Source organism: Lotus japonicus, chromosome 4 (assembly GCF_012489685.1).
Source record: "Lotus japonicus ecotype B-129 chromosome 4, LjGifu_v1.2".
NCBI classification, from domain to species: domain Eukaryota; kingdom Viridiplantae; phylum Streptophyta; class Magnoliopsida; order Fabales; family Fabaceae; genus Lotus; species Lotus japonicus.
In genome coordinates, this window is record NC_080044.1 from 12,567,510 (window position 1) to 12,579,853 (window position 12,344).

At 35.5% G+C, this 12,344-nt stretch overlaps 2 protein-coding genes and 1 long non-coding RNA gene across 3 annotated transcripts; 1 reads left to right on the top strand and 2 right to left on the bottom strand.

Annotated features, from left to right (window-relative positions):
* Positions 1 to 1,130: 1,130 nt before the first annotated feature.
* Positions 1,131 to 1,954, top strand: LOC130712320 (agamous-like MADS-box protein AGL80). Its single transcript, XM_057562157.1, is given in 1 exon segment — positions 1,131 to 1,954. A coding segment is annotated over 1 exon segment (738 nt). The 5' UTR covers positions 1,131 to 1,216.
* A 3,952-nt stretch (positions 1,955 to 5,906) lies between these two features.
* Positions 5,907 to 7,445, bottom strand: LOC130712075 (uncharacterized). Its single transcript, XR_009010851.1, has 2 exons — positions 6,822 to 7,445; positions 5,907 to 6,725 (listed from the first exon to the last, which is right to left on the bottom strand). It is a non-coding gene; the product is annotated as an uncharacterized LOC130712075 (long non-coding RNA).
* Positions 7,446 to 9,039: 1,594 nt separating this feature from the next.
* Positions 9,040 to 9,987, bottom strand: LOC130714169 (uncharacterized). Its single transcript, XM_057564063.1, has one exon. It carries the CDS (start codon positions 9,869 to 9,871, stop codon positions 9,296 to 9,298), a length of 576 nt encoding a protein of 191 aa, XP_057420046.1. The 5' UTR covers positions 9,872 to 9,987; the 3' UTR covers positions 9,040 to 9,295.
* Positions 9,988 to 12,344: the final 2,357 nt, after the last annotated feature.

Genomic DNA, 12,344 nt, shown 5'->3' on the forward strand with positions numbered 1-12,344 from the left:
GGTCACCATTCAGAAATTCTTCATCCATGTCAAAATCCTCATAGGAGATTTTATTCTCGAAATCCCTGCCCTCTTTGACACAGGGGCAGATTCCAGTTGTATCTCGGAGGGACTCATTCCCACCAGATATTTTGAGAAAACTACTGAGAAGCTCAGCGCTGCTGAAGGATCTAGACTAAAGATCAAGTATAAAATCCCCTCAGCTATCATCAAAAATGGTAGTCTTGAAATCGAAACTCCATTTCTGTTAGTCAGAAATTTGAGTCAAAAAATCATTATAGGGACCCCTTTCATTAAGAAGCTCTTCCCCTATAATACTGACGAAAACGGCATCACTGTTCAGCATCTTGGACAGCCTATCTTGTTCAAATTCTCTGAACCTCCCATAGATAAGACTTTAAACGTCATATCCTACAAGGAGAAGCAGATCAACTTCCAACCCAGGAATCTTTGTAGTTGGGTTTTGTCAATGATTTGATCAGGGAATTTATCCGTGAACTCGATGGCTCTATTGATAGGAATGATGGTTCCTTGGTGGATGTTGTGACCAAGGAATCTGATTTTGGTTTGGAACAAACTGACCTTTGTCTTGGATACAGCCAAGCCATTCCTTTTGATTACAGAGATGAACGTATTGAGATGTTTGAAATGTTGATCTAAAGTTTGGGAAAAGATTAGAACATCGTCAATGTAGACAATAGTGAATTTGGAATAAGGATTGAAGATTTCGTTCATAATCCTTTGGAATTCAGATGGGGCGTTCTTTAGCCCAAAAGGCATAACGTTCCACTCATACTGCCCAAAAGGAACAGTAAAAGCAGTTTTATACCTATCCTTCTCTTGCAATTGGATTTGCCAGAATCCAGATTTCATGTCGAATTTTGAAAAGACCTTAGCATCATGCAGTCTGGCTAAGAGATCTTTCTTGTTGGGGATAGGATATCTAATCCAACAAAGGGCTTGATTGAGAGGTTTGTAGTTAATAACCAGCCTAGGGGTTCCCCGTTCTATCTCAGCTTGTTTGTTGACATAGAAGGCTGCACAGGACCAAGGGCTCTTACTCTTGCGAATAAGTTTCTTTTCAAGGAGATCATTGATTTCCTTTTGGCAGAAATGAAGAAATTATGAGGAAGATGATTCTTCTGTACCTGATTCCATAACAAATCATTTTTATTTTCAATTTTTTTTCTTGTCACTTTTTTTTCTGGCCAGCACCATGGCCAGGAGAAAAGTGAAACGTGAATACATTGTCAATGACTCTGCGAGGAAGACAACATACAGGAAAAGGAAGAAAGGTTTGATCAAGAAGGTGGATGAACTAAGCACCCTTTGTGGAATTGAAGCATGTGCTATAACTTATAGCCCCTTCGAACCTCAACCTGTGGTTTGGCCATCCCCACCTGGGGTTCAAAAGGCGTTGGAAAGGTTGAAGAAAATGCCTGAATTGGAGCAGAGCAAGAAGATGGTGAACTAGGAGACTTTCACAAAATAAATGATCCTGAAGGCAAAAGACCAAATGATGAAACAAAGGAAGGAAAACAGGGAGAAAGAGATGAACTTGCACATGTATAGGTGCATCAATGCAGGGAAGGTTCAACCCAACATGAACATGAATGATCTGAATGATCTTGCATGGGTGATTGATCAAAATTTGAAGGAGGTCGACCGAGCGTTGGAAAAAATGAATAAGACTGTGATCCACCAGGGTCAATCTTCTGTCTTAGTCGGTGAAAGTTCAATCCAACCCCAAATGGCACTAGCACCAGCACTTGCAGTAGCCAAAACTGAAGAAATGACCATGGTGAATGATGTCCATGGGCTGGTCACGGATAATTCTGACGCCATGCAGAGACAATGGTATATGAATTTGATCAATGATAACTATGAGAATGAGGCAGTGCCATTATTTGGAGATGCTAATCTCCAAAATGGATTATTTTGGCCCCACCCATAACCTTGAGAAAATTATTATGTGCCTCTTAGCAATGCTTGTAGGGGGCATGCATGATCTCTCCCAATTCAGTTTTATGATTTTTGTTTTTACTGTTTTTGCTGTGTAAATGTGAAGACACAATATTAAGCCATTATGGCCTAGTAGTCTTCACATTTTTATTTCATTTATGCAAATAATACATCATGTGTAGCTTAGGCTCACATGTTTATCTCCGCTACTTCCAAAATCTTGTGGCTTTAATTTCAAAGTGTACTGGTTTTGGTTGTATGAATAAAGTTTTAATTTGTGTGGTTTTTTAATGCTTTTTGCATCTATGATTAGATTACCTCCAGTATTGCAAATAAATGAAAATTACTTCTTTTATTTGAATTTGGATTTCATAAGCTCTCTAGAGTCTCATTTTATTGGATAATAACTGTATTATACATTTTGGTTATGGTGTTGTTATTTATGCTACCAATCGTACACTAGGTTTTTTTACACATATCTTTATTATTAATAAAACATAAATTATAACTAAACTCCAATTCTAAGCCATCCATTAAAAACCAAAACCATGCTTACATTTTTATTTTATGCCGGGAGTATATTTTTTTGTTTTGCAAGTGTTGTCCATTACTACAAATACTAATAGGAACCTCTCAAATTCTGAATTTTTCATTATTTATTTTGTGGGTCTTACTAATATATCATATTTATAAATAATAAATAAAATGAAATGCTTGGAATAATGATTATGGATTAATAGTAAATTAGAAAAATTATTGCATATGTACCCACATTGAGGTACAAAACTATGTATATAAAAACCGCGAGACATTTGCACTTGAGAATTTTCTTTTATCAATATAACAAAATTTAAATATGTATTTATACAACAAATAAGTTGGTGGTGAGAAATGAGAGTTTATTCAGGGTTTGCAACAAATGTAGCATTCGTATTTAGAATCAAAATGGTTTCCAGGTTTGGTCCCCAAGACCATTGGTTTGTGACTCTAATTTTTTTTTTTTTATCTCAATAGGAATTTAATGACTTGAAAATCACACCTTGTGAGTCAACTATGTCTCCCTTTTGAAGGTGAGCGGTTTATTCAATTACTAATCTTTAATGTGGGTGTTGAAATATTTTTACCAAACAACTTTCAAATCCTTCAAGATTCAATCGTAGTATAGCAAAGAGTTTTTATCGCTCTCAGGGAATTGGAAATACAATATCGTTCTTAAGCTAAAACACTTAAACAATGAGTTCAATAAATGTTTTGGTTGATTGTTTCGATATGCGTTGTGAACATAAAGAAAGCGATGATAAAAACAAGTTTAAAACAAATTAAGAACATTGTTGGGATTGATTTTCGCACCTTAACCGTTATGAATCCTTTAATTCAACAGATATGAATTGTTCTATTCTTGATTCCATCACACCAGTTCTTATCTAACTCATTAATTTCTTACATGAGAAGATTAACTGTCTGCTCTCCTAATTATCGATGTCTCGCATAACTAACAAAGCGAAGCGTGATTGATTTGAGTGTTTAACGACTAACAAACCTAACTTTATGTCTAGAAATTAGGATTATTGATGATATGACCTAAATTCAATTCAAATATGTAGTTTCCACTCATACATCAAATCTCTAATCAAGTTCTAATTGATCAATCTTGAGAATACTTGTGGAAGAAGTCCCTGAGAATACTTAGGTTATGATGAGTCCTGAGAATACTTGGGTTGGGAGAAGTCCTTGAGAATACTTGTAAATGAGAAGTCTTTGATACTTATTTAGTGAAATCTCGGTAACATATTCTTGTGGGTCTTTGTAATCACATAGCTAGAGAGCATGATCAGCAGGAAGGGACACCTGGTTCAACAAACTTTTCTACCCTTTGAAGCATTACAATCTTTTAGCTTCCATTTTGGACACAGTTGAGGATGATGTCTTGGTTTGGGACTTTGGGCAGCAAGGGATGATGACATTTTTTGTGTTAAATATGCTTATCATTGTATCAAAGCAAGGGAGGACAATAATGTTGTTGGTTATGATTATGAGCATCAGGTTGATCGTGTGTGGGGAAGTCTTTGGATGTTGCACATACTGCTCCATCAAGCTCACTTCATCTTGAGGGTGCTCATAGGTGTTATTTCTGTTCACTGTAAATTGTGGAATAAGGGGATCAATTGCCTGAGATCATGCCTAAGGTGCGAGACGATGGTCAAAACGACAAAGCATGCATTATAGGACTGTCATTCGAGCATGAGGTGTGGTTTTTATCTGTTTAGGGTTGCTCATGGGACTGGATTCCTGATCAAAATGTAGCTGCCTAGTTAACAAATGTTATTTTGAAGGCTCCTAACAGAGTGGCGGCGGCTAGTTGAAATATTGCAGCCAATTTGGGCACTGATGTCGCGGAGGCAATGGGAATCCAGAAGGGGGTGTTGTTGGCTTTACAAGTGTGTTCTTCGTGTATCCTTGTTGAATTTGATTGTGATCGAGTCGTCAAAACTATTGTTAACTTAGTGCTATGAACTCCTACATGGGGTTTGGTTGTTTGGGAAATCAAAAAGACTAATTTCGCAGCTCACTTTTGTATCTTTTTCACATGTTTATAGAGAAGTGAAATTTGTTGCTCATTGTTTGGCTAAGTCCTCCTTATCTCGTGTATTCTTTTAGATATTTTACTGAATATTTTCTAATAAATTTTTTTATTTTCTGCAAAGAAGGCATTTAGGAACTTTTTGAGTCTATTCATGTTATTCACAAAATTTATGAAATTCATTTGATGTGAAATATTCGTTACTTTTGTCAGATATTTTAGTTTAGTTATTTTTTTCTTTTTCTACAAGAGCTTTAAAATATTAAAAAAACTAGATACCTCATATTTTTTCTTCAGGAAATAAACTCAAATCTTTCTACCATAATGATCAACTAGTTCGTAGCCCGTGCAATGCACGGGTGTTTTACGTGTGTATTTTTCTTTTAATTAATAAGTATTTTAAATATTATGTCGAGATTACTTTTTTTCACATATATTCAAATTATTGAAATTCCACTGGATAACTTTTTCAAAATATGGACAATTTTTTTATTCATGTTAAATTAATATGGCACAAGAAAATTAATTTGTTAGATAAAATTATGTGGCAAAATTAATACTTATGCAAAATGAAGTAAATTTATTAGAAATTGGATTAAATAAGATGATCATGTTTTAAATATAGAAAGTGGCGAATACAAATTATGAGATCCTTGTGGTTCATTTACTTGAATCATTGTAATAGTAATGTAATTTTGTTTTCAATTAAAAGAAAATTCATTTTTTTCAAAAGAAAATAGAAAGAAATAACTTGTTAGAATAACATAAGCGTGATAACATTTCCAAGTTTTGATCATGAAAGTGTCTCAAATAAACTGATGTGCGCCACACTTATGAATTGTATGGGAACTCTTATCATTTCAGGTTGAAGGTAGAGATTATACACATTGTACCGAATCTGATCATTTTTAGATTTTTTTTTTCCATTGCAGCTTGTGAAGTTGGTCCACAATTTGATTCTTCTAATCACATATTCCCCAACTTTTTAAAAGTTAATTTCCCTTCTCTCTACAACAAACTTCCTTATAATTTCTTGGTTCGGAAGAAGGGAAAACCACACAATCTGTAATGTAGTTTGCATTGCTTAATCAAAAATGAAAATCGGCTATCAGAATTTATTTTGCAAATATATACTCAAAAAGACTTTGAAATCTAGGGAATTAATTCAAGCATATTTCTTAAGAAAATTTATCAAGGGCCTTCTAGGATACGCCTTAACTGGCAAGAGTTTCTTATACTCAATACAAACAAAGTATATCAAACATTTTTTTTTAGAAAAGATAATGACATTAGATATAATAAAAGAGTTTTGGGAACATAGCTCTCCCAACTAAGCTTTAACACAAAGATTCAAAATAGAGAATTAAATAAAGAGTCATAATAGACAACATAGATAACTCACAGCAAGTAACAAAGACAAAAGATGACAGTACAAGAAAAAGCTAAAAGCAAAACTAATAGAATAGAACAGCAAAACAGAAAAACAGCACCCAACAAACAACCTTTAATTGATCCAAGACAATGCAATCTTCTTCAATTGATGGACCACGCCTCAGCACCTCAAAACCAGTAGCATTTTACCACTTCTAGAGACTTCAAAGTGAGAAAAAAAGCTGCATAATCAGACCTGAAACAACACAGCTATTCTTCTGCCAAAGTATATCAAACATGAATAGGTAAAGACCTAGATTATAAATATGATACTACTTTAAAATCAAAAAATATTTCTTCAGTGGACCATGGGATACTCTCCCTTCATGTAGTCTATAATAAACTTAACTGCAATACCATACAGAATGTACTGCAAAACAAAAGATGCAACTTGCATTCCATTACATATGTATTTGATAATCAGGAGAAAAGGCACGTGATAGACTGGGAATTAGAGACAATGAGTTGTTAAAAAAAGACAGATGTGGCTATGTGTGAGTGTATAATTTGAGTGTCTAGCCCTTCAAAGTGAGGATTCAAATTTATAGTATACATGGTAGATTTTAAAACTTACTCATGTGATTGCAAGTATCAACATATATAGGAAGAATGATTGACAGATCATTTAATCATGATTTTCAAACTGCTTCTCATCAAGTTCCCAACCTTAGTTTCTCTTTTTAGATGTCTGATGTTGAACTCGGGGATTCATGAGAGCAGAATACATAATTGCATCCTAAAATTAGGGATTCTGCAGAAATAGAGCAGAAAATATTACCATTGTGAGATAAGCAAACTCAAAAATATCTCATTGCAGGCTTAGCATCGCATTGAAGAAGTGATCTACCGAATCTCTCATGGCGAAAACAGAACTCTCGCACTGCAGAGGTAAAATCTCCCAAAAATCGCACTGTAGAAGCAATTTCATATTGCATTGAAGAAGCAATCTAGCAAAATTGACATCTGTAGAAACAAAATTCAAATTTCGCATCGCACTTTAGAAACAATCTACCAAAACCTAAAATTGATTTTGGAAGGAAATATCAGGAGACATAGGAAATTGGGGCTAAAGTGAGGTGCAGATAACCTAGTGAGAGATGGATTACCAGGCGAGAGGCAAAATCTAAAGAGAGGAAATAACCTTGAAAAAATACCAAACATGGATTACCAAATTGAGGCTTTTCCGTTGATTTTGCATTTGAATTTGAATGAGAAACAGAATGCAAAATGAGATGAGAAGAACCAGATGAGATGAGAAATGAATGAGAAACAAATGCGTTGATTTTGCATTTGAATTTGGTAAAGAGTTTTTGAAGAATGAGAGAAGAACGTAACTGCTGAGTAAAATGAAAATAACCAAGCAAGGAGGGGGCGCGTGTATTTTACGGATAGAGGAAAAGGAGAGAGAATATGAAATTTTTTTAAAAATAGATGAGGTGGCTAAATGTGAAAGAGAGTATTGGAATTGAGTGTCTCACTCTTCAAATTGAGGTCTCTAAATTATTAGATAACAGGGTGGATATAGAGCAAGATATAGTTATTTTTTATGAAAGGAATTACAATTTCTTTCCTCTCGTGAACAAAAATATAAATAAAAAGGAATTTCAAGTGTCAACCTTACTTAGGACACGTTTTTTTTTCATTATTGTTGTTGTTGTCTAACTTACATCATTAGATTATTATACCCTCTTCAAGGTGGTTGAGTTTAAAATTGCACTTATATATGCTTATGCTTCACTTTAGTTAGACATGTGTGCGTAGTTTAATTTGTCTGTTTACTTTTCCTCATGTAGCCAAAAATATGATGTTTTTTTTTGTGCTTCGAAAAATTAAAAGACAAGCAGAAAACTACACTATTGGTCCAATGATGTTAACCAACCCCATAAATTAAGTTAAACAACCCTTATCATAATGGATAGTTGCTACTGCTAGCCACGCCATACAGAAGCAGATTTAACAAGGAGAGAGACGACTAGGTAGAAACTTGGAAGAGTTTTATTATCAGCACAAAAAACTGGAAGAGATGCAATTGTTTCGTGGAAAATATTATACAAACGTTAAGTCCCATATATATTAAGTAGTGTGAGAAGAAAGAAATAGAGAAAGTAAGTACACATCCCATATCGAATAATGTGAAGAAAAAAAAATGAAAAAATATTATAAATATAAAGAGTTAAGTTGAGTTTTATTCACCACAACAACTCTAGTATTTTGTGTGTATTAATGAGCTTCAATAGTTGCGTGTTATTGTGATGGTTAGCAATTTTGTTCTTAAATGCATTGTGAAGGTTTGCAATTTTATTCTTGTGAAAAATGTAGTTGAGTAACTAAATATTTTGTTGGGATTGTGAATTAGATAAGCGCGCGAATCACATTAATTTTGTGAGATTTATTACTTATTATCTATTAATTTTTCTGCTTTTTATGGGCGTGATTTCACAAGTGTGGAGATTTCATCTTCTGATTCCTAACAAGTTGTATCATGGTTGGTGTGACCATGGTAGCAACTCCTTATACTGGAAGTCTTCCTGACAATATTATGAAGATCAGACTGTGTGTCCCATGATGTGCTCAACAACGGTGTAAGTATTTGGATGCTTACGTTTGGGATGGATTCACATTAGAGGGAGATTGTTGAGATATCAAGTGTGAGTAAGAAGTCTTACATTGAAAAAAAAATTAGGAGTTTATGAATGAGAGGACCTATAGCAGTTTATGGTGTTCAAGCCGTTTGTGTTGTTTCCTCTTATAGGGCCTAATGTGGAGATACTCCGGAGTTTTATGCCTTTCGCGGCCTAACAAGAAGGTGATCATGGACTCAAGCAGGTTTTGCTTTGTAAGTTTATAGCCCAATTTGTAAAAATATCTCGAAGTTTTATCTTCTCGCGGCCAAAATGATAGTGATCATGGATTCAACCAGGTTGTGATCGATCTCCTATGTTTATTAATGACAAAATAAATGTTTGAGAAGATACTAAGATACCATCAAACTAATTTTTATTTTCTATGCTAATGGTAAAACAAAAACTAGTAAATCAATTTTTCTAACAAATTACAAACTGCAGTAGAGAAAAAATGACAGAACATGACAAAATTACATAATAATAGCACATTTACAAACTGCAGCACAGTACAGAAAAAATGACATAACATGACAAAATTACAAAGCAATAGCTTATTCATATAAGAATGGTGTAAACACAGCAGCTGCAGGAGTCCAGAGGCCGCTGATGCTGGGATGACTCCATTATCTACATATCCGATACAGTAGTGACATAGATAAGGTACAAAATCCATTCTAAAAGGTTACTTTCAAACAAGTCACATTATTTTTGGGCTCAAAGGAGGAAAGAAACACCCATTACTAAAAGAAGTTGGTGAAAACAAAAGCATTTCCAGCCAAGCAGGTATTACTGCCCTATCAGCAACAGTCTCCTGAGAATTCACATCAAAAGCTTCAGATTGCAAGCCCTGGTACCAGTTGTTAGTGCACACTGGTAATGGTATTGGTAGGGTCAATGCAGCAGTGTCTCTGATTGAAGTGTTTTGCACTGGAGCAGAATGAACATGAAAGGAAGAGTTAGTGGTAGCATTTTCGATGCTTTGAAGAACTTGTTCATGAGGTTGATGAGAAGGTTTGAACTCAGGTGCACAAGTAAGCTGCTGAACAAGTTCTCGGAAGTTGATAGGATCCACCTTGTAGATCTTAACAGGTGTTGGAGGCATTGGTGCCACTGGTAACTTCTTTTTCCATGACTTTGCAGGTGTCTTCCTCACAGAATGAAGCAAGGAATGAGACTGATAAGGGTATGCATTTTTCAGCCCCTTTGACTCCTCAGAAGTTTGGGACATGTATGAAGATTTGGATGAAGAGTAAGAAGAGGAATAAGATTCCATGGTCTTGCAAGGTCGAATCTCAAGATAAAAACAAGGCAGCTAACTTGCTTGGTTACTGTTCTGTTTTCTAATGCAGTGAGATATTTGTGAATACAAGGTATCTATTGCAATATGAAAATGCTACACTTAACTTTAGCTGTATTTATAGAGAATATTGCTCACGCTCTACTGAATACTGAATGCTCAAATCTCAATTTCGTCCCTAAAAATGTAAGCATCGTACAAGTCAGTCATGATTATGTCAAATATTTATCAAGTTAGTCTCTATAGTAAGATAAAACATTGGTCAAGTCAGTCTACAATCGGGGACCGTGAGAGGTATTTCTTTCTTTTAGAGACTAACTTGTTTGACTGTAATACTTTGCCGAACGAAATTAAGCATTTACTCGAGCTAGAGCAATTATAGATGTACATGTTGAATTTCAATAATGGCCAACGACCTGAGGGAGAGGCAGATGGAGAATGAATCTTGTTAAATTGAGAATTGAGGTTTTTGACTTGACCGTCGGCGGATTGAGAATGTAGTAGTGACATAAGCAAAGGAATGCAGTGTGGTCAAAGAAATATAGTTGGATGGGAAGCACATTAATTATTATGTTGGATTAAAATATTGCCTCCAAGTTTGTCTTTGTTTTATGGAGTGTCTCACAGCATTTATATGATAATAAGTTCGTGAGGTTTTGTCAATGGTGAGACGACGACTTTCTGGGTGGAGGGAGATTCAAGATCAGTGGAGTCAATGTCATGGAGGGAATAGCCGCCTCTCAGTTCTGTCGTATTCAGGGGGTATTGTATCCAGAGTGGGCAAAGCAACGGGGACAGACCGGTTATAAATTCCCCCTGTCCCACCTTATCCTTGTTTTTGTGTTTTTAGCATCTTCTTAACAGCAACTCTAATTCTAATGTCAAAATTTTTATTTGGTTTCTTAATACACTATTTAGCACTATTTTTGTGGGCTCATACTGTCACATCAGACTTAAGAAACTCCTAAGAAACTGAAGCAGATTTTGCTCCAACCCATGATTTCTTAAATTACTATTTAAAAGGTCTCACCCGTGTCCCACCATACAACATAAATTTATAATATTTATTTTCACCCAATTTAAATTTAAATTTTAATACTAAATCAATACTTCAACTAAAAAATAATTTAATTAATATTTATACAAATTTAATTTAAATTTAATTTTACTTAATGAAAATATGTTAGAAAACCGGTAAAACCGGTCAAATCTCGCCCAAACGGGCAGAAACCGGCTGTAACCGGTCAATAACGGTGGGATGACCTGCTTAGCAGGTCACCCACTATATATTCATCTTTTCCTCCTCACTCTCCATTCTTCAACTCTAGCCGCACCCTCTTCTTCTTCCCTTCTTCCTCTCTTCTCCCTTTCTCAATCTAGATTCCTCAAGCTCTCTCACTCACCTTCTTCTTCCTCGAGCTCTCTCCCTCACCTGCATCACGCCTCCTCTTCCCCTTCCTCTCTCCCTCACCTGCATCACCTCCTCTCTGCTCCAGACCCTCGACGCCTCCTCTTCTCCTTCCTCTCTCCCTCCCTCACTTCTTCTCCCTCGATCTCTCTGGTCTACGCCTCCAAAGCCCCAGGCGATCACCAAACAACAACCGCCGCCACCAAACAACCACATGCAGTCACCATCGGCCACCAAACAACCACCACCGCCACCATACAGCCTCAATCCGCCCCCACAGCCCCTGTTTCATAGCTTCAAAGCCTTGAAGCTTGCAAAAATCCTTCCTTTTCACACATGCAAGATTAATGCTTTCAGATCAGAGCTTCCAAAACTTCATCAGAGACTTGAATAATTTTTTATTTATTTATGTAAATTTCGATTTTTGTGTGTAAAGTTTCAATTTTTTTCATGTAAAGTTTCAATTTTTTCAATAAAATTGCAATTTTCGTCCTCTGATTATGTCTCTGTTGAACTTGAATTGTTCAATTTCATCCTTTCTGTTTATTTCCCTCTGAAAGCTGGGAATGTTGGTGAATAAGTGAGAGAAAATATCTTATTTTAATTAAGAAACCGAAAAAGCAGAGCTCTGCACTGTAGTTAAGAACCCAAAACTGCCAACTAAGCAAGCTCCAATGGGTTGAAAAATTAAGAAACGGTCCTTAGCATCTCCAGCTGGTTTAAGAAACCAGCGTTGGAGATGCTCTAACAACTCAATGAGTTCATACATAAGTACTTAACTTAAGGGTTTGCTCTATAAAAACTATAGTGCTAGCAATGTATGTTCAACCCACTCAGCCAACCAGCTCAATCAGCCAGTTGGGGCAACGCAAGTATGAGAGTCTAGTTTGTGAACCTGTGTAACCCGGTAACCCGCAAGCGAACACTACAGAAATAAATTGTAATTTACCGACGACTTCAAACTGTTTGATAAAAAACATTATCGGTAATATTAATTTTCAGATGGTGTCCTGATGATTTAGTATCTATGAGTAATTGGCT

Excerpts from the sequence above, each read along its gene's own strand:
- LOC130714169 (XM_057564063.1), bottom strand. The coding sequence starts at position 9,871 with ATGGAATCTTATTCCTCTTCTTACTCTTCATCCAAATCTTCATACATG.